Source organism: Ranitomeya variabilis, chromosome 2 (genome assembly GCF_051348905.1).
Source record: "Ranitomeya variabilis isolate aRanVar5 chromosome 2, aRanVar5.hap1, whole genome shotgun sequence".
Taxonomy (NCBI): Eukaryota; Metazoa; Chordata; class Amphibia; order Anura; family Dendrobatidae; genus Ranitomeya; species Ranitomeya variabilis.
Window position 1 is genome coordinate 183352201 of NC_135233.1, and position 23773 is coordinate 183375973.

General features: G+C 42.8%; 1 protein-coding gene across 4 annotated transcripts in view; it reads right to left on the minus strand.

Moving 5' to 3' along the window:
- ERMARD (ER membrane associated RNA degradation) overlaps positions 1-23773 on the minus strand; it is a 372196-nt gene that overhangs the window by 254992 nt on the left and 93431 nt on the right. For all 4 annotated transcript variants that reach the window (XM_077283272.1, XM_077283274.1, XM_077283273.1 and 1 more), the window contains exons 4-6: positions 22027-22128; positions 13369-13458; positions 1640-1737 (exon numbers count right to left, since the gene is read on the minus strand). In XM_077283272.1, the coding sequence (XP_077139387.1) occupies positions 1640-1737; positions 13369-13458; positions 22027-22128 (290 nt within the window). The remainder of the gene's footprint in view (positions 1-1639; positions 1738-13368; positions 13459-22026; positions 22129-23773) is intronic.

Genomic DNA, 23773 nt, shown 5'->3' on the forward strand with positions numbered 1-23773 from the left:
AGCCAGACTCAGCTGCACTCACACAGTACAGCTACACTCACACAGTACAGCCACACTCACACAGTACAGCCACACTCGGCCACACTCACACAGTACAGCCACACTCGGCCGCACTCACACAGTACAGCCACACTCACACAGTACAGCCACACTCAGTCACACTCACACAGTTCAGCCACACTCACACAGTACAGCCAAACTCAGCAGCACACAGTACAGCCACACTCACACAGTACAGCCACACTCAGCTGCACTCACAGTACAGCCACACTCACACAGTACAGCCACACTCACGCAGTACAGCCACACTCACGCAGTACAGCCACACTCACGCAGTACAGCCACTCACACAGTAGCCACACACAGTACAGCCACACGCAGTACAACCACACGCAGTACAGCCACACTCACACAGTACAGCCACACTCACACAGTACAGCCACACTCACACAGTACAGCCACACTCACACAGTACAGCCACACTCACACAGTACAGCCACTCACACAGTACAGCCACACTCACATAGTACAGCCACACTCACAGTACAGCCACGCTCAGCTGCACTCACACAGTACAGCCGCACTCACACAGTACAGCCACACTCACACAGTACAGCCACACAGTACAGCCACACTCACACAGTACAGCCACACTCCGCCACACTCACGCAGTACAGCCACACACACGCAGTACAGCCACACGCAGTACAGCCACACGCAGTACAGCCACACGCAGTACAGCCACACGCAGTACAGCCACACGCAGTACAGCCACACTCACGCAGTACAGCCACACTCACGCAGTACAGCCACACTCACGCAGTACAGCCACACTCACGCAGTACAGCCACACTCACGCAGTACAGCCACACTCACGCAGTACAGCCACACTCACGCAGTACAGCCACACTCACGCAGTACAGCCACACTCACGCAGTACAGCCACACTCACACGCACTCACGCAGTACAGCCACACTCAGCCGCACTCACACAGTACAGCCACACTCACACAGTACAGCCACACTCAGGCGCACTCACACAGTACAGCCACACTCAGCCACACGCAGTACAGCCACACTGACACAGTACAGCCACACTCGCACAGTAGAGCCACACTCGCACAGTAGAGCCACACTCGCACAGTAGAGCCACACTCAGCCGCACTCACGCAGTACATCCACACTCAGCCGCATTCACACAGTACAGCCACACTCATGCAGTACAGCCACACTCAGCCGCACTCACGCAGTACAGCCACGCTCAGTATAGCCGCACTCATGCAGTACAGCCACGCTCAGTATAGCCGCACTCAGGCAGTACAGCCACACTCAGCCAGTACAGCCGTGCTCAATATAGCCGCACTCAGGCAGTACGGCCGCGCGCAGGATGGAGTAGCATATGACAGGATGGGGAAGCAGGATGGAGCAGCACATGACAGGATGGGGGAGCAAGATGGGAGCAGCACATACCAGGATGGAGACCATATACCAATATAAATGCTCGCCACCCGGGTGTAGAACGGGTTCAATAGCTAGTACATTATAACAGGTACATGTTCTATCCATGAAACACGTGGATAGGACACATATTATGCAACACAGACTTCTAAATGAGACCTGAACTTTTATCTGAACTTACTTGGGTGAAATCTCATGAGGCGACATAAATCCATGCCACAAGAGGTTACGAAGGTTCAAACTCTGCGGAGAGCCAAGGAAAATCCTCAGCACATCCATCTAGTTCATAAAAGAAAAAAAAAATAGATTAAATAAATGAATATTTTAGTCATAAACTTTAAAAATACTATATTACTAATTGACCCTACTATCCACAATATGGTTTTTAATCAACAAGCAGTTTGGCAGCCTTTTTATGACATACATAAAAAGCGGAATGTGGTTCATATTGGGAAGTCAGGGTTTATAGCTGCTGGACAAATGTCTATGACAAAGTTAACAGTATAATATGAAAAATTATAATTCAAAATATATATTCTTGTATAATAAAGTAAAGATTAGGTATCTTTCTAGTGCCAAATTAATGCCAAAGTAAGTATATACAAGTGTTTTTACCAATCAAAGCACCACTCCACATTTTTTTGTTTTACAGATGGAGTGGTGTCACTAATGTAAGTTCTCTGCTCCTAGTAATATACTCTCTAGTCACCATCTTCATCTTTTATTGGCAAAGCTCCGGCTGATTTTCTGCAGGTTGAGAGCTGACTGATAGGTCCAGTGTATGCTGGAAAAGCTGGAGGTCACTTCTTAATATTAGTTTATGAGAGGCAGAACGAGGCTCTCAAAGACTTCCATTGAGAGTCTGTTACCATTACATCTGACTTCCAGTCACTCAGAAGTTGCAATCACAAGATGGAGGAATGGGACTGTAGCGGTACTGGAAACAGCTAAAGATGACAGTTCGTGTATATAATACTAGGGTCAGGGAACTTAGATTAGTAGCCCGACTCCAGCTCTGAACTAAGAAGTGGTGCTTTAAAGAGATCCTGTCAGCAAGAAAAAAACAAACCAATAAAAAATAGTATTTATTAGCAGCCATAATATTAATCTGCAGGTAAATACCTCTTTACACCCATCCCAACATTTGCAGTATATATATATGTCATGGTCGGGAAGTATATATACAAGTCATGACATTCATGCGATCACCGTGACTAAGCACACGGTGATCGCACAATGGTGCCTGGTGTTTCTCACAGCAGGGAACATGGAGTCATCGTCAATTATTATCGCTGTGATTGGCTGATGTCCAGCCTGCAATTGGTACTGTAAGAGTACCAATTATCAGAGCCAGCCAGTACACCAAATTTCAGTCCATTAATTGCCCCTCTGTCCTGGGAGCGAATGGGAAAATTGTAAGGGATTTGGTGCATTAACTGCAGGATCAAGATTATCACCTCTATGAAGATGGCATCCCACTCTTTACGTCCCTCCCTGCGCGAGCTGCCGCAGACTTCGGTGCTGTCCGCAAAAATTACAGAGGCCTTCCGAGGACGTTAATTTGACAGTAGCAGCAGAAAGGGTGAGAGCAGAGCCCAATGTAGCCACAGCATGCTGGTAGTCAAATACAAGGACAGGAGGGATGTCCTTTTCTTGACCACCATACAAGGTGATGGCAGAAGCCTAATCACTGTATGAGGTATCTCTACACAGGTCGACAAACCAAGCTGTGTAGTGGGGTACAACAAGAACATGGGGGGTAGTTGATCTCCCTGATAAAGTGCTCCAACTGTACAGTGCCATGAGAAAAGCCAAAGTGTGGTACAAGAAACTGGCCACGCACATCGCACATATGACAATGCAGCGCAATATCCTTGTCACAGAACACACTATCTTCTGTGACAAAGATATTGCACTGGATTGTTAGCGTACTTGGTATGTTCTGATCTCCTGATGAATGAACTCCATTCCCTTGGAAAGAAACGCTCCAGGATATGGGATACAAGACATTGATCTTCTGGAAACCAGGCTTTTTTCATATATATGATTAGTACTAACCACTATACATTCTGGATGTAATTTTGCCTATACGGAATATGACGCATGAAGCTTTTGGTGATTTACACTTGAAGAGTATGACTTGTTATGCAATTTTGAAAAGGTGTCGGTAAGTGTGTGTGTGTGCGCATGTATGTACACATACACTCACCGGCCACTTTATTAGGTACACCATGCTAGTAACGGGTTGGACCCCCTTTTGCCTTCAGAACTGCCTCAATTCTTCGTGGCATGGATTCAACAAGGTGCTGGAAGCATTCCTCAGAGATTTTGGTCCATATTGACATGATGGCATCACACAGTTGCCGCAGATTTGTCGGCTGCACATCCCAAAGATGCTCCATACAAGGCAGGATGGATCCATGCTTTCATGTTGTTTACGCCAAATTCTGACCCTACCATCCGAATGTCGCAGCAGAAATCGAGACTCATCAGACCAAGCAACGTTTTTCCAATCTTCTACTGTCCAATTTCGATGAGCTTGTACAAATTGTAGCCTCAGTTTCCTGTTAGCTGAAAGGAGTGGTACCCGGTGTGGTCTTCTGCTGCTGTAGCCCATCTGCCTCAAAGTTCGACGCACTGTGCGTTAAGAGATGCTCTTAGGCCTACCTTGGTTGTAACGGGTGGCGATTTGAGTCACTGTTGCCTTTCTATCAGCTCGAACCAGTCTGCCCATTCTCCTCTGACCTCTGGCATCAACAAGGCATTTCCGCCCAGAGAACTGCCACTCACTGGATTTTTTTTCTTTTTCGGACCATTCTCTGTAAACCCTAGAGATGGTTGTGCGTGAAAATCCCAGTAGATCAGCAGTTTCTGAAATACTCAGACCAGCCCTTCTGGCACCAACAACCATGCCACGTTCAAAGGCACTCAAATCACCTTTCTTCCCCATACTGATGCTCGGTTTGAACTGCAGGAGATTGTCTTGACCATGTCTACATGCCTAAATGCACTGAGTTGCCGCCATGTGATTGGCTGATTAGAAAGTAAGTGTTAACAAGAAGTTGGACAGGTGTACCTAATAAAGTGGCCGGTGAGTGTATATATATATATATATATATATATATATATATATATATATATATATATATATATATATCTATCTACCTACTATATAATTGTCTAAGGGTCACTTCCATCTTTCTGTCTGTCTTTCTGTCTGTCTGTCACGGATATTCATCGGTCGCGGCCTCTGTTTGTCATGGAATCCAAGTCGCTGATTGGTCTCGCCAGCTGCCTGTCATGGCTGCCGCGACCAATCAGCGACGGCCACAGTCCGATTAGTCCCTCCCTACTCCCCTGCAGTCAGTGCCCGGCGCCCGCTCCATACTCTGTTATGATCCCAATGGCAAAGGATCTCTGATATTCCGGCAAGATAGCAAAAATATAAATACTGCTCTAGGGAGGTGGAAACTGGGCTAACCGCATACCTGATCCTGACACAAACAACTAAAAGTAGCCGGTGAACGTGCCTACGTTGGTTCTAGACGTCTCGAGCCAGCCGGAGAACTGACTACCCCTAGAGGGAAAAAATAAGACCTCGCTTGCCTCCAGAGAAATTGAACCCCAAAGATATAGAAAGCCCCCAACAAATAATAACGGTGAGGCAAGAGGAAAACACAAACGTAGAGATGAACTAGATTCAGCAAAGTGAGGCCCAATAGTCTAGATAGCAGAAAATAGATAGTGGACTATGCGGTTAGCAGAAAACCCTACAAAACATCCACGCTGAACATTCAAGAACCCCCACACTGACTGACGGTGTGGAGGGAGAATATCAGCCCCCTAGAGCTTCCAGCGAGTCAAAAATCAAATGTAAAGCAAGCTGGACAAAAACACTGAATAATGCAAACGATCCAAATTGTACAAAACAGACTTAGCTTTTCTTGCATGAGGCAGACTGAAAGGAATTCGGAGGAGACCAAATAGGTCTGGATACAACGATGCCAGGCAAGAGACTGAGTCCAGAGGAGACTCAAATAGGAAACACCCGCTGCTTAACGACACAGCTGGAGCTCAGGCCTGCAACAAGACATACCTAACACAATACCTTTAGTGACCACCAGAGGGAGCCCAGAAACACAGTTCACAACAGTACCCCCCCCTTGAGGAGGGGTCACCGAACCCTCACCAAGACCCCCAGGGCGATCAGGATGAGCAGCGTGAAAGGCATGAACCAAATCAGCCGCATGAACATCAGAGGCGACAACCCAGGAATTATCCTCCTGACCATAGCCTTTCCACTTAACTAAATACTGGAGTTTCCGTCTAGAGATACGAGAATCCAGAATCTTCTCCACCACGTACTCCAACTCGCCCTCAACCAAAACCGGGGCAGGAGGCTCAACAGCAGGAACCATAGGCACCACGTACCGCCGCAACAAGGACCTATGGAACACATTATGAATAGCAAAAGACGCTGGAAGGTCCAAGCGAAAAGACACCGGGTTAAGGATTTCCAAAATCTTATAAGGACCGATAAAGCGAGGCTTGAACTTAGGAGAGGAGACTTTCAAAGGAACATGCCGAGAAGACAACCAAACCAAATCCCCAACACGAAGTCGGGGACCCACACCGCGGCGGCAGTTGGCAAACCGCTGGGCCTTGTCTTGTGACAATTTCAAATTGTCCACCACATGGTTCCAAATCCGCTGCAACCTATCCACCACAGAATCAACCCCAGGATAGTCAGAAGGTTCAACCTGGCCCGAGGAGAAACGAGGATGAAAACCAGAGTTGCAGAAAAAGGGTGAAACCAAGGTGGCAGAACTAGCCCGATTATTAAGGGCAAACTCGGCCAGTGGCAAAAAGGTAACCCAGTCGTCCTGATCAGCAGAAACAAAACATCTCAAATAAGTCTCTAAGGTCTGATTAGTTCGCTCGGTCTGGCCATTAGTCTGAGGATGAAAAGCCGACGAAAAAGACAAATCAATACCCATCTTAGCACAAAAGGATCGCCAGAATCTGGACACAAACTGGGATCCTCTGTCAGATACAATATTCTCAGGGATGCCATGCAAACGAACCACATTCTGAAAGAACAAAGGAACCAAATCAGAGGAGGAAGGCAACTTAGGCAAGGGCACCAAATGGACCATTTTAGAAAAACGATCGCACACCACCCAGATGACAGACATCTTCTGAGACACCGGAAGATCCGAAATGAAATCCATGGAAATGTGCGTCCAAGGCCTCTTTGGGATAGGCAAGGGCAAAAGCAACCCGCTGGCATGAGAACAGCAAGGCTTAGCCCGAGCACAAATCCCACAGGACTGCACAAAAGAACGCACATCCCGCGACAAGGAAGGCCACCAAAAGGACCTGGCCACCAAATCTCTGGTACCAAAAATCCCAGGATGTCCCGCCAACACCGAAGAATGAACCTCAGAAATAACTCTGTTGGTCCATCCATCAGGGACAAACAATCTCTCTGGTGGACAACGATCAGGCCTATCAGCCTGAAATTTTTGCAGCCCTCGTCGCAAATCTGGGGAAATGGCAGACAAAATTACTCCCTCTCTGAGAATACCAGCCGGCTCAGAGACTCCCGGAGAATCAGGCACAAAACTCCTAGAAAGTGCATCAGCCTTCACGTTCTTCGAACCAGGCAGGTACGAGACCACAAAGTCAAAACGGGAGAAAAACAACGACCAACGGGCCTGTCTAGGATTCAGGCGCTTGGCAGACTCGAGGTAAATCAGATTTTTATGATCAGTCAAGACCACCACACGATGTCTAGCTCCCTCGAGCCAATGTCGCCACTCCTCAAATGCCCACTTCATGGCCAACAACTCCCGATTACCAACATCGTAGTTCCGCTCAGCAGGCGAAAATTTCCTTGAAAAGAAGGCGCATGGCTTCATCACGGAGCCATCAGAACTTTTTTGCGACAAAACAGCCCCTGCACCAATTTCAGAAGCATCAACTTCAACCTGGAAGGGAAGAGAGACATCCGGCTGGCACAAGACTGGTGCTGAAGTAAACCGACGCTTCAGCTCCCGAAAGGCCTCCACGGCCGCAGGAGACCAATTCGCAACATCAGAACCCTTCTTGGTCATATCCGTCAAAGGTTTAACCACGCTGGAGAAATTAGCGATAAAACGACGGTAAAAATTAGCAAAGCCCAAGAACTTCTGCAGGCTCTTAACAGACGTGGGCTGAGTCCAGTCATGAATGGCACGGACCTTAACTGGGTCCATCTCCACAGTAGAAGGGGAAAAAATAAAACCCAAAAAAGAAACCTTCTGTACCCCAAAGATACATTTTGAGCCCTTCACAAATAGAGCATTCTCCCGCAAAACCTGAAACACCATCCTGACCTGGTTCACATGGGACTCCCCATCATCAGAAAAAACCAAAATATCATCCAGATAAATAATCATAAATTTATCCAGATATTTCCGGAAGATGTCATGCATGAAGGACTGAAACACAGAAGGAGCATTAGATAATCCGAAAGGCATCACCAGGTACTCAAAATGACCCTCAGGCGTATTAAATGCCGTTTTCCATTCATCTCCCTGCTTTATGCGCACAAGGTTATACGCACCACGAAGATCTATCTTGGTGAACCAACTGGATCCCTTAATCCGAGCAAACAAATCAGACAACAATGGCAAAGGATACTGAAATTTAACAGTGATCTTATTCAGAAGACGATAATCAATACAAGGTCTCAGAGACCCGTCTTTCTTGCCCACAAAAAAGAATCCTGCACCAAGAGGGGACGAGGATGGGCGAATATGTCCCTTCTCCAAAGACTCCTTTATATAACTCCGCATCGCGGCATGCTCTGGCACAGATAAATTAAAGAGTCGTCCCTTAGGAAACTTACTACCAGGAATCAAATCTATAGCACAATCACAGTCCCTATGAGGAGGAAGGGCACTGGACCTGGCCTCATTAAATACATCCTGAAAGTCTGACAAAAACTCAGGGATCTCAGAAGGAGTAGAAGAAGCAATAGACACCAATGGAGAATCGCCATGAATCCCCTGACACCCCCAGCTAGACACAGTCATAGCTTTCCAATCTAAAACTGGATTATGGGCCTGTAACCATGGCAGACCCAAAACGACAACATCATGCATTTTATGCAGTACCAAAAAAACGAATCACCTCCTGATGTACAAGAGTCATGCACATGGTCACCTGCGTCCAATACTGAGGTTTATTCTCTGCCAATGGCGTAGAATCAATTCCTCTAAGAGCAATAGGATTTTCCAAAGGCTCCAGGACAAAACCGCAGCGCTTGGCAAACGAAAAATCCATCAGACTTAAAGCAGCACCAGAATCCACAAAAGCCATAACTGAGTAAGAAGATAATGAACAAATTAAAGTCACAGACAAAATAAACTTAGGCTGAAAAGTACCAATGGCGACAGGATTAACTTTTTTCTTTAAACGTTTAGAGCATGCTGAGATAACATGTGTTGAATCACCACAGTAGAAACACAACCCATTTTGACGTCTATGATTTTGTCGCTCGGCTCTGGTCAGAATTCTGTCACATTGCACAGAATCAGGTGACCGTTCAGACAGCACCGCCAAAGGATTATCAGATTTGCGCTCCCGCAAACGTCGATCAATTTGAATGGCTAGAGCCATTGAATCATTTAGACCTGTAGGGATAGGAAACCCCACCATCACATCTTTAATGGCTTCAGAAAGACCATTTCTGAAATTTGCGGCCAGTGCACACTCATTCCATTGAGTAAGCACGGACCATTTCCGAAATTTTTGGCAATATACCTCAGCTTCGTCCTGACCCTGAGAGATAACCAGCAACATTTTTTCAGCCTGATTTTCAAGATTAGGCTCCTCATAAAGCAAACCAAGTGCCAGAAAAAACGCATCAACATTCACCAATGCAGGATCTCCTGGCGCCAGAGAGAAGGCCCAATCCTGAGGGTCGCCGCGCAAGAAGGAAATAACAATCTTAACTTGCTGAGCGGAATCACCAGAGGAACGAGGTTTCAGAGACAGAAACAATTTACAATTATTCCTAAAATTCAGGAATTTAGATCTATCTCCAAAAAATGGCTCAGGAATAGGTATTTTTGGTTCAGACATAGGGCTATGGATAACAAAATCCTGAATGCTCTGCACCCTAGCACCAAGCTGATCCACACTAGAAGTCAAAGTCTGGACATTCATATCTGCAGCAGAGTTTCAGCCACTCAGAGAAAAAGGGGATGGAAGAAGCTAGGCAAACTGCAGCAAAAAAAAAAACAAAAAAAAACAAAACTCAGAACTTCTTTTTAATCCCGCTTCTGCGATGCATTAAACATTTTCTTTTGGCCTGGCATTCTGTTACGATCCCAATGGCAGAGGATCTCTGATATTCCGGCAAGATAGCAAAAATATAAATACTGCTCTAGGGAGGTGGAAACTGGGCTAACCGCATACCTGATCCTGACACAAACAACTAAAAGTAGCCGGTGAACGTGCCTACGTTGGTTCTAGACGTCTCGAGCCAGCCGGAGAACTGACTACCCCTAGAGGGAAAAAATAAGACCTCGCTTGCCTCCAGAGAAATTGAACCCCAAAGATATAGAAAGCCCCCAACAAATAATAACGGTGAGGCAAGAGGAAAACACAAACGTAGAGATGAACTAGATTCAGCAAAGTGAGGCCCAATAGTCTAGATAGCAGAAAATAGATAGTGGACTATGCGGTTAGCAGAAAACCCTACAAAACATCCACGCTGAACATTCAAGAACCCCCACACCGACTGACGGTGTGGAGGGAGAATATCAGCCCCCTAGAGCTTCCAGCGAGTCAAAAATCAAATGTAAAGCAAGCTGGACAAAAACACTGAATAATGCAAACGATCCAAATTGTACAAAACAGACTTAGCTTTTCTTGCATGAGGCAGACTGAAAGGAATCCGGAAGAGACCAAATAGGTCTGGATACAACGATGCCAGGCAAGAGACTGAGTCCAGAGGAGACTCAAATAGGAAACACCCGCTGCTTAACGATACAGCTGGAGCTCAGGCCTGCAACAAGACATACCTAACACAATACCGTTAGTGACCACCAGAGGGAGCCCAGAAACACAGTTCACAACAATACTCCCCGCAGTCACCGCTCACACAGGGTCAATGCCGGCGGTAACGGACCGCGTTATGCCGCGGGTAACTCACTCTGTTACCGCCGCTATTAACCCTGTGTGACCAAGCTTTTACTATTGACGCTGCCTATGCAGCGTCAATAGTAAAACATCTAATGTTTAAAAATAATTAAAAAAATAAAAAATCATTATATACTCACCTTCCGCCGGCAGGTTTCGGTGGCAAGGATGGTATGCGCGAAGGACCTGCCATGACGTCACGGTCATGTGACCGTGACGTCATGGCAGGTCCTTCTCGCGCAGGCGCAAAGAAGCTGCGGTACCATGGGACAGGCAGGGACAGCGTCAGGAGCGCCAGGAGCAGGTGAGTATTTCATATTCACCTGTCCGCGTTCCATCCGCCGGGCGCCGGTCCGTCTTCCCATCCTGTTGCAGTGACTGTGCAGGTCAGAGGGCACGATGACTTATTAGTGTGCGCGCCGCCCTCTGCCTGAACAATTGGTGCGGAGAGACGGGACGCTGAGGAGCAGCGACGAGAGGTGAGTATGTGATTTTTTTTTGTTTTATTATTGCAGCAGCAGCAGCATTACATGTGGCACAATGCTGTATGGAGCGTCTATGGGGCCATAAAGAACTGCATGGAGCATTATATGGGGCATCTATGGGGCCATAACTTCATGGAGCATTATATGGGGCATCTATGGGGCCATAACTGCATGGAGCATTATATGGGACATCTATGGGGCCATAACTGCATGGAGCAATATATGGGGCATCTATGGGGCCATAACTGCATGGAGCAATATATGGGGCATTATATGGGGCATTATATGGGGCCATAAAGAACTGCATGGAGCATTATATGGGGCATCTATGGGGTCATAAAGAACTGCATGGAGCATTATATGGAACATCTATGGGGCCATAACTGCATGGAGCATTATATGGGGCATCTATGGGGCCATAACTGCATGGAGCATTATACTACGTGAGTGGGCAAAATACTATATATATATATATATAATACACATATATACAGTACAGACCAAAAGTTTGGTCACACCTCATTTACAGATTTTTCTGTATTTTCATGACTATGAAAATTATGCATTCACACTGAAGGCATCAAAACTATGAATTAAAACATGTGGAATTATATACTTAAAAAAGTGTGAAAAAACTGAAATTACGTCTTATATTCTACTGTAGGTACTTCAAAGTAGCCACCTTTTACTTTGATGACTGCTTTGCACTCTCTTGGCATTCTCTTGATTAGCTTTAAGAGGTAGTCACCGGGAATGGTCTTCCAACAATCTTGAAGGACTTCCCAGAGATGCTTAGCACTTGTTGGTCCTTTTGCCTTCACTCTGCAGTCCAGCTCACCCCAAACCATCTCGATTGGGTTCAGGTCTGATGACTGTGGAGGCCAGGTCATCTGGCGTAGCACCCCATCGCTCTCCTTCTTGGTCAAATAGCCCTTACACAGCCTGGAGGTGTGTGGGGTCATTGTCCTGTTGAAATATAAATGATAGTCTAACTAAACGCAAACCGGATGGAATAGCATGCCGCTGCAAGATGCTGTAGTAGCCATGTTGGTTCAGTATGCCTTCAATTTTGAATAAATCCCCAACATTGTCACCAGCAAAGCAGTCCCACACCTCCTCCTCCATGCTTCACGGTAGGAACCAGGCATGTAGAGTCCATCCGTTCATCTTTTCTGCGTCGGTGGTTGAAACCACAGATCTCATATTTGGATTCATCAGACCAATGCACAGATTTCCACTGGTCTAATGTCCATTCCTTGTGTTCTCTAGCCCAAACAAGTCTCTTCTGCTTGTTGCCTGTCCTTAGCAGTGGTTTCCTAGCAGCTATTTTACCATGAAGGCCGGCTGCACAAAGTCTCCTCTTAACAGTTGTTGTAGAGATGTGTCTGCTGCTAGAACTCTGTGTGGCACTGACTTGGTCTCTAATCTGAGCTGCTGTTAACCTGCAATTTCTGAGGCTGGTGGCTCGGATAAACTTATCCTCAGAAGCAGAGGTGACTCTTGGTCTTCCTTTCCTGGGGTGGTCCTCATGCGAGACAGTTTCTTTCTAGCGCTTGATGATTTCTGCAACTGCACTTGGGGACACTTTCAAAGTTTTCCCAATTTTTCGGACTGACTGACCTTCATTTCTTAAAGTAATGATTACCACTCGTTTTTCTTTACTTAGCTACTTTTTTCTTGCCATAATACAAATTCTAACAGTCTATTCAGTAGGACTATCAGCTGTGTATCAACCAGACTTCTGCTCAACACAAGTGGTGATCCCAACCCCATTTATAAGGCAAGAAATCCTACTTATTAAACCTGACAGGGCACACCAGTGAAGTGAAAACCATTCCCGGTGACTATCTCTTGAAGCTCATCAAGAGAATGCCAAGAGTGTGCAAAGCAGTCATCAAAGCAAAAGGTGGCTACTTTGAAGAACCTAGAATATAAGACATATTTTCAGTTGTTTCACACTTTTATGTTAAGTATATAATTCCACATGTGTTAATTCGTAGTTTTGATGCCTTCTGTGTGAATTTACAATTTTCATAGTCATGAAAATACAGAAAAAGAAGGTGTGTCCAAACTTTTGGTCTGTACTGTGTGTATATATATATATATATATATATATATATATATATATATATATATATATCTATACATACATATTTATTTAACTGCATGCTATACATGACGTTAAATGCATACACTGAAATCACCAGCTTATGTGACTATGAGATATACTCACCACAGTTTGACTAAAGATTTTGGCCAATTCCTTGGATGAAAGAAGATCTCTCAATAAAAATGGGCAGTCAGTTCCGATTAATAAATATGCCTAAAACAGAAATCAGGTATACGGTGAAGAATAAAATTATTGAGTTGCAGAATAATTATGCAGATACAGTTCTTCAAATAATACATTTTAAAACAAAATAATCACTACATGGCTATTTTGGTGTATTATAAAACAGAAACGTGTCACTTTTTTCAATTAGAAATGTTTAAATAATGTGTAATAAAAGTGTGTATTTTTTGTGTATTATTTTCTTCTAAGTGGGCTATCATGGCTGAAAGGATCTGTGTAGTATCTGTATGACACACCAAGGATAGCAGTCTAGGCTAGAGTTGTATCCGCTGTGTACTTCACATACTATATGCCATGCGGAATTTACTAAATATGTGATGTGGGGGAGAAAGCACGACGACAGCACATTGTATTTACGTTCTTCAAACAACATCGGCTCATAGACCAATCTGCTCCAGATAACATCAATGACCTGCAATAAGCTCTCCGACAAGATTTTGTGGTAACCACTATTGATGAGCGAGTGCACTCGTTACTAGAGATTTCCCGAGCACGCTCGGGTGTCCTCCGAGTATTTGTAAGTGCTCGGAGATTTAGTTTTCATCGCCGCAGCTGAATGATTTACAGCTACTAGCCAGCTTAAGTACATGTGGGGATTCCCCAGCAACAAGGCAACCCCCACATGTACTTATGCTGGCTAGTAGCTGTAAATCACTCAGCTGAGGCGATGAAAACTAAATCTCCGAGCACTTACAAATACTCGGAGGACACCCGAGCGTGCTCGGGAAATCTCGAGTAACCAGTATATTGGCTCATCACTAGTAACCACAGGAAAAAATGCAAAACAGTTGTATTTTTGCTGTGAATCCGTAATAGTCACAGCAACAACTGTAACTACCAAATACAGTTTAAAAAAAGACGTTCAGATGATGACCAAGTTTTCTTCTGCAATTACCAGATAATGCCAATTTTTTTATGTAACAATGATCAATAAAAAATAAAGAAAATGCCCTAGATAGAGAAGAAATCAAAAGCATATCTTCTTGAAAGTGATGTCTCTTTTGCTTTCTGGAAATCATGTCCTTCGGCAGCACACCAATGGGAAGAAAGATGCAGAATCTGGGTTTCCTATAAGGTCACACAGAGCTTTTGAGTGTGGATTTTGAAGCGGTTATGCAACTTATCACTATTTCGCACTATTTGGCTATGTGCACAAGTTCAGGAAAGTGTACAGAATTTTCCTAAGCAAATCCAGACTTTTTCCGCAGAAAATCCGCATGCGTTTTTTTCGTGTTTTTTTTTCCGCAAATTTTTCGCATTTTTTTCTGGAGCTTCCCAATGCAATAATATAGCGGCAAAAATTCTGCAAAATTAATGAACATGCTGCGTTTTTTACCGCGGCATGTGCACAAAAATTGCGGAATGCATTAAAAATGATGGGATGCTTATGTATAATTTTTTAGCGGTTTTTCCCCGGAAAATGGTAAAAAAAAAACGTGAAAAATCCTGAACGTGTACACATAGCCTTTAACACATTAATGCTAATTGCCTGTTTTTCACCTTCCTGACCAGGCCAAATTTTTCAGGTCTGACCAATGTAACTCTATGTGGTAATAAATATAGGATGCTTCAACATATCCCACTGATTCCGGGCAAACTACACACTCAAGGAATTTATCCAGAAATATAGAGGGCATCTTGAACCCACAAGTGCATTACATAATTTCATAATTCAGCTGTGAAAATGAAAAATCACATTTTTTTCTCACAAATGTACCTTTAAGCTTAAATTTTTCATTTTCATGTGGGTACCAAGAGATAATGGACCCCACAATTTGTTGTGCAATTTCTCCTGAATACAAAGATACCCAATATGTGGGGAGAAACTTCCCTTTAGGCACATTGTTGAGTTATGAAAGAAAGGAGCGATGCTTTAGAGCACTGACTTTCATGGAATGGTTTGCGGTTATCATGTCTCTTTTCCAGAGCCCTTGAGGTGTCAAAACAGCAAAGCCCCCACCACAAGTGGCTTCATTTTGGAAATGATCTAGGGGTCTATTAACAGTTTTATTAAGGTTTTTCCTGGTCAGTAAACTTATAACGTGGTGGAATATGTAATATGTGCAGATTTCATTGGGGTATAATAAAACGGTGCAATAAATCAGATATTGAGTAAAATGTGTGGTAGATTATGAAACGGTCTTATGGATATACTAGCTTTTTAAGGACATGTGTTGCAATGCGAAGTGGTGTTCTTTCTTATTCCTCTTTTATAATATCCTACATTTTGTTTGTGACCTTACTCACCTCAGAGGAACATTGTTGTCCTGGTGCAACATAGGCACTTTCAGTTTCAGAGGTACTGGATCACTCCCCTTCCTGACTTCCAGATGTTAGGGCCTTGATTACTACCTCCTGAAACTGAAGAAATGTGCCATCACGATGTACAGCACATACTGGTACGTGTTATACAGTGTCATCTGTACGATGTGCATGGCCAGTTTTCTGTACCATACTTTCGTTTTTCGCATAGCACTGTAAGGTTGGAGAACTTGATGAGGAAGATCAACTCCTCCATGTTCTTAATTTACCCCAAGACACAGTCTGGTTTGGGGGGCCTGTGTAGATTATAAAGTGGTGGGGTGATGCCATTTTTGTGTATTGTGGTCAAAATAAGGACATCTCTCTTGTCCTTATACTTATCCTTCACCAGATTGCCGATACATTGGGCTCTGTTCTCTACCTTTCTCAAGAGATACCGAATTAGTAACCTAAGTACTGTAAGCCTCTCTGGTTTCTGAAGAATGCTGTGGTAGCCCTGGCAGAGAGGAACTTAAAGAGTGAGATGCTGGTGGAGAAGTCATCTATGAAGAGGTAATAACCCTGAAACAGCAGTGGGTGCACCAATTCCTACACAGTATTGCCACTGATTCTCAGGACAGGGGGCATTCAGGGGGTTCATGCTGGGTGTCCCAAGCTTTAAAACCCTTAAATCTGCGGGTGTACCCTGAGGTACTCTCACACAGTTTGTACATTTTAATTCCATACTTTACACTATTACGGCAGAGGAATTGCCAGAATTTAAGCTTCCAGTTGAAATGGATTATAGATTCCTCTACGCAGATGTCCCTTTCGGGGATGTTCACCTCAGCAAATTTGTTGCTAAAGTGATCAATGAGCAGCCTAATTTTGAAAAGTCAGTCAAAGTTGGGATCATCTTGGGGTGTGCATAGTCATTATAATGCAAAAACTTGAGAATAGCCTCAAAGAATCTTAAAAACAAATCCCAGACAATCACATTGTATGATTTTTACATAATTTGATTTTATGGCATGATGCAAGTATTTGATACAATAGAAAAACAGAACTTAATATGTGGTAAAGAAACATTTGTTTGCAATTACAAAGGTCAGACGCATCCTGTAGCTATTGGCCAAACTTACACACTGCAACAGGGATTTGGGCCCACTGCTCCATAGAGATCTTCTCTAGATCGTTCAGGTTTCAGGACTGTCGCTGGGCAATATTGCCTTTCAGCTCCCTCCAAAGATCTTCTTTTGGGTTCAGACCTGGAGACTGGCTAGGCCACTCCAGGACCTTGAAGTGCTTCTTACAGAGCCATTCTTTAATTGCCCTGGCTGTGTATTATGGGTCACTGCCATGCTGGAAGATGGAGCCACGACCCATCTTCAATGCTCTTACTGAGGAAAGGAGGTTGTTGGCCAAAATCTTGTGATACATGACCCAATCCATCCTCCCTCTTTTCAATACGGTGCAGTCGTCCTGTCCCCTTTGCAGAAAAGCACCCCCAGAGTATGATGTTTCCCCCACCATGTTTAACGGTTGGGAAGGTGTTATTGGGGTTACAATTCTTCCCCCAAACTCGGTTAGTGGGGTTGATAAAAAAAAAGTTCTATTTCAGTCTCATCTGACCACATGACCTTTTCTCATGTCTCCTATAGATCATCCAGATGGGCATTGGCAAAATTCAAATCGGTCTGGATATATGCTGGCGTGAGTGTCTCACATTGAAGTCAGCTGGAGTGGATTATGAAACCAGTGGTCTTCATACCATGTAATATCAATATTTACTTACTTTTCTACTTATTCACTTGTTTTCCTATTATCTTATATGTTCAGAAGTAATGATGTGTTACTTTTTTCCCTTTCTCTTTGGAGTAAGTTGTAATATCTGGATTTAGAATTTAGGGTGAACGGGGGGGGGGAGGGGTATCTTCCTGCTATTGGCTTTTTTCCTTCCCCCTAGTGCAGGCGTTAATCACCATTTAATTACTACACACATGCCCTATTGGGTGTTATCGAGCTACCACCACTGTTTTTTAAATCTAATCCTATAATTAGCTCTCCTCAATCTTCTTTTTCACCTCTCAACTAAAATGTTATATTAGTCTCAATTTCTTTACATCACTGATTCTGGATCAATATGGGTCAGTTTAAGTTTTTCTCCTTTAAAGTAAAGGGCCTCAACTTGCCATTTTTGATCAAATTTGGTTCCTAATTGTACTTCCAAATATTACCCGACCTGATTCCACAGTACCAATCCAAATATAAAGAGGTGGCCATGGCTTTTCACAAATTCTTTTTCCCACAAGTTCTAAAGTTCTAAGTTCTATAAGTTCTTTAGGCAGATATGTCTTACTACAAGTGTCTTGGATTCCTGTAACTTAGTGGTTGCGATTTTCCTAACCAGGGTCAACCGAAGTTTAGCTCCAAATGTCGGAAGCTCCTGGAAGAATTTGCCACTTCCTCTCGTGTGATATTAGGCAGCGATTTCAACTTTTCCGGTTAACCCAGTAATTGATATATGTACAGGTGCTACTCACAAAATTAGAATATCAAAAAGTTATTTTAATTCAGTTCTTCAATACAAAAAGTGAAACTCATATTATATAGTCATTACAAACAGAGTGATCTATTTGAAGTGTTTACTTCTGTTAATATTGATGATTATGGCTTACAGCCAATGAAAACCCAAAAGTCATTATCTCAGTAAATTATAATACTTTATAAAACTAGCTAGAAAAATGATTTTAAAATCCGAAATGTTGGCCTACTGAAATGTATGTTCATTAAATGCACTTAATACTTTGTCCAGGCTCCTTTTGCATCAATTACAGCATCAATGTGGCGTGGCACGGAGGCGGTCAGCCTGTGGCACTGCTGAGGTGTTATGGAAGCCCAGGTTGCTTTGATCAGACGACAGATTTATCAAATGTAGCAGATGGACCCAGCCCAGCCAGTAACAGATCTCCAGAACTCCATAGAATAGATCATCCATTCATGACTCCAGGATCACAGCCTAGAAGATCCTCTCCCCTCAACATCACTCCAACAACAACATTTCCTCATCAGTCCTCAAAACCCCAAGCCGCCCCCCGGAATTAAGCCTGGCTCTCAGAAAACACACCCCTCCCAAAGCTAACTGTGCATTGGTGGAGGTATCTCACTCAGGCTGAGCCTCATTACCTGGGATTGCTTGTGAGATCCCCTGTAGTGATGGCTTCCATGAGTCTAATATCCCCATCCACAGAATGGGTCTATTTGATGGCAGTACAAGGACGCGAGACCTTGAGATACAGATGAGATTAATAGAATGATTGCTTTACATTTAACTTTAGCAATCTCCTGTCTGGCCTTAGGTATACATAAGATCCAGACTACACGTCTTCCTCTGCTTGCTGTCACTGAATGGAAAACATGGACCCCTGAGGATGAACTGATGAGTAAGCAGATTACTAATAAAACACAGCAAGCAAAGATCTAAGAAAACATAATATTGACGCAAATAGTGCTCCGTGCTGGAAAATTATGCATCCCGTAGAGCCATGGACTCCACTCTACTGGCATTCATCATATAGACTTTACTAAGTGGTCAATTCCTCACCATGATCCATAACCAGTAAGTTACCACCTTTATAGGATGCCTTGAATATTAATTCACCATTTTCCGATAAAGCTTCAAATGCTTTTCCCCTCTAATGGGAGTAGATTGGAAAATTTAATTTTCATCTGGGAGCCTAGTTTAAGGTCAGCCGTAATTAATTTGGTGAAAATATCCATACTTGTATTGTCTGACCCTGGAGGCATTTTATTGCTCTTTGGTCTTAGATTGGTAAATGGGCCAGTGGCCAATGCTCTAGAACCTTTATCTCATAAATCTAAGCTGTCTCACATCTGGTAAATCTTTATTCCTAGTGCAGCACATTCTGCCTGATCATGGATGTTAAAAAATCTCTTCCATTTTAGTTTTCTTGAAAAGAAATGAATATCCTTTATCCAATTAAATTGATTAAACCTAATTTGTAGGCACAAATGACAGACCTTTATTTAAAACTAGTAGAATACCCGTGGCTTCGCTCGCGGAAAATATGTTAAATTGTTGGTTATGGTAGTTTAAGTGTCATCTTGAAATTGACATTTTCAGAGCGCTACAGTAAAAAAAAAAAAAAAACACTTTAAATTTTTATTATTTTGGCATTTTACTAATTTGTTGTAACATTGATGTGAACAACAACTTTTTTAATTTCAACATTTTTATTGATTTTACATATTCAATACAAATTATGTAGTTTAAACTATTACAACTATTTTTTTTTACTTTTTTTTTTTGAAAATGTATGCACCTTACACAAACATATAAAACATTTACATCCAATTAATAACATAGTGCAACCCTTCTCCCCTCCCTCCAGTGAAATCTATAAGTAGTTCACAGACAGAAGAGTAAAATTGGTTTACAGTTAGACAACTATCTGTTGTAGTGCTTTTTGGTAAAAAAATGTTTCTGGTTTTACCTTCAGGTGCATATATGAAAATATTTTTGTGGTTACCCACTCTAGAGCAAGTAACGTACAACTGTCCATGTGAAAAACACGGGCTCTCCAAATTAATGCCGGCTACTTTAAGTGATTGACCTTTCCGTATTCTGTAAAGAGGAGAACCATCATCTCCTGTTTATGTTTCTACAATCAAGTTGCAAGGATACTTTTTAGTACATTTTCCTTCCTTCATACATGACGATCTTGGGTTAAATGGCCCATATGGGCCATGGATCATATTTTTAGAAATAGTTTCAAAAAGTACCGGGTCCTCTTCTGGATTTGGAAGCTCAGCAGAAATAACACTGTCAATTTGATCAGGGTGTATCTTATCCTTTTAGCCATATCAGTAAAGGAGAATGTGGAAGACCTCGTTTTTGCCACTCAATTGAATACATCCAACACTGACTTTCACCAAAAATGTAACACTTTGTAATTACGTCCATGAGCTTGAACAGTTTTTGTTTAAAAACCCTTGCTGCTAAATCATGTCGATCAGAGGGGCCCTGACCATTCAGAAGCTCTTCCCTTATCTCTGGCCAAGTTGGATTACAAGATCATTTTTGTGACTAAAAAGTTAAATGTTCATTTTTTCCTGCCACGTTCCTTTAGCTGCTGTGAAGCACCTGAAGGGTTAATAAAATTCTTGAATGAGGTTTTGATCAGCTTGAGGGGTGCAGTTTTTAGAATGGTGTCACTTTTAGATATTTTCCTTCATATTGACCCCTCAGCGTGACTTCAAATGTGATGTGGTCCTTAAAAAAATGGTTTTGTAAAATTTGTTGAAAAAATTAGCTGGTCAACTTTTAACCCTTATAACTTTCTAACGAAGAAAAATTTTGGTTCCAAAATTGTGCTGATTTAAAGTAGACATGTGGGAAATATTATTTATTAACTATTTTGTGTGATATGACTCTCTGATTTAAGGGCATAAAAATTAAAGTTTGAAAATTGCAAAATTTTCTAAATTTTTGCCAAATTTCCATTTTTTTCACAAATAAACGCAAGTCATATCAAATAAATTTTACCACTAACATGAAGTACAAATGTCACGAGAAAACAATGTCAGAATCATCAGGATCCGTTGAAGCATTCCAGAGTTATTACCTCATAAAGTGACAGTGGTCAGAAATGTAAAAATTGGCAGGGTCAGAAAGGTGAAAACAGGCTGGGTCTTGAAGGGGTTAAAAAGTCTTCATTTAATATTTCCACAACGTGTTTCAACGGAATAGTTACATCTTCTTCAGGTGGCAGTTATACCAGGTGGCAGGTATAACTGCCACCTGAAGAAGACGGAACTATTCCGTTGAAACGCGTTGTGGAAATATTAAATGAAGACTTTTTAATACCAGCTGAACTGTGTCGCTTGCGCTCCATATGACCGGTCCATTTTTTCTTCATCCGATCAGCTGTTATTGGTATCTTCCGGAAATGCTCAATTGCGGAGCTGCTGAGTCTCCTGATAGTGGCCGCAGCTGGGTACGGCACATCCACATCCTATTGATTTGAATAGGAGTTGGATGTGAAGTACCCAGCCATGGCCACTATCATAAGACGGAGCAGCTCCGCAATGGAGCATTTCCGACCGGCAGACACCAACACTGAGAACAGTTGATTGGCGGGGGAGCTGATGTCAGACCCCAACCAATCAGTCATTGATGACCTATCCTAAGGATAGGTCATTAATAATAAAGAAGTGGACAACATCTTTAACAAAATTAAAATAAATATTAAAATATGTTAACCAAAAGACGCTTACATCACCAAGAGACCGCTCCAAACAGGATGTTATCTTCATTAGAAATAGAGAGATCTTGGTTCCATCCAAGCTTTTTAGTGAATTCAGGGCATGAAGAAACAACTGAGAAACATTTGTAAAAAGAAAACAATTACAAACTTGAATTACGTAAAATAGATCTCCTGTAGAATGAAAAACACTTTCAAATTTCACCTTTTGAGAAAATCCATGCTTGATCAGAAGGAAATCACTAGAGGACTAGTAAACCTGTTGCAGTGTCATATCAACATCACTTCATATTCATGAGTTCAATATAACCGTACCCCATCTCTGATTGGGTTTCTGCCTATGCACAGTATACATAGAAAGCTGCCAATGATTGGTGTTGTCGAGGCTATACATAACTCAGCATTCAAGTAACTGGTGGACCAGCAACAGATACACCGTGTCCAAAATTATTATGCAAATTGGCTTTGAGCGTCATAAAGACGTAATTTTTTGTTTTTTTCCAAATAATCTCATGGATGATATTAAATCTCAGGGCTCTTTGGATGTCTGAAATCAATCTTAAATACCTGTGATAATTTGCTTGCCAAGAGATTCCAATTAAAGGATAACTACTTAAAAGGGAGCCTCTGAGGTCCCCTGATGTGCCCATAGAACCAGCAGCAGTTGTGTGTGCATATATAAATCCCGTGTCTAACAGTCCCTGTACTACATTATATACATAAACAGATCTTTGAAAAAAGTGCTTCTAAAGTCCGTTTATGATATGTAAATGAGGGCTTTCCACTAGTCGAAGGGGCGTTAGTGTCCCCAGACTAGTCGGCTCACATGTTTTCACACCCCAGTAGACTTAATAACCTATCTTGCAAGCGCGGAATCATCGCAAACACTATATTTAGCTCGCGTAAGTGGGCGGCTTCTTCCTTTCTCGTCATTGATTATCTGAAGCTGCGTGTATGTGTCCCGGCTTCAGAGAGGAGAACCGCGCATGACCAGAAGTACAGAGAGCCTCTCTGAAGCCGGGACACGTACACCTGGCTTCAGAGGATCAATGACAAGAGTGGAAAAAGCTGCACACGTGCGCCAGGTAAGTATAGTGCTTGTGATGATGTCCCGCTTAAAAGTTATGTTGTCACGACCACAGGGGTGTGACAACATGCTAAGTGGGCCGACTAGTCTGGGGATACTAACACCTCCATGATAAGTCTTAGCCCTCATTTACATATCAAATGAAATACTTATTCTAAAGATCTGTTTAATGTATGCAATGTAATACAGGGACTCTTAGGCAGAGAATGTATATATGCACACACAACTGGCTGGTTCTGGGGGCATGGGGGACCGGAGAGGTTCCCTTTAAGAAGGATGTTCCACGCTATTAAGCAGGCCACAGGTTTCAAGCAATATGGGAAAAAAGCACCATTTAGGGAAATCCGAGAAAAATAGCATTTGCATAATTTGGAACGTGGTTTAAAATAGTGATTTTATCAAAACTGTAGCAAGCAGCTAAGTGACACATCGCTGGAATCCAGGTCTCTACTCCTACATGATGCTACTAGTAGATGAGGTAGCAAAAATCTGGCAGTAGAGTCTCTAACATTTACAAGACCCGTTTTGTTGTGCCATGCTTTATCCTTCCTCTTTCAAAAGCCACAACTTTGATTTTTTCTTTAACATAGAAGCATGAGGGCTTGTTTTATTTATTATTGTTAAATTACACCATTCATTTTACCATTTAATGTATTGTAAATGGAAAAAAAAT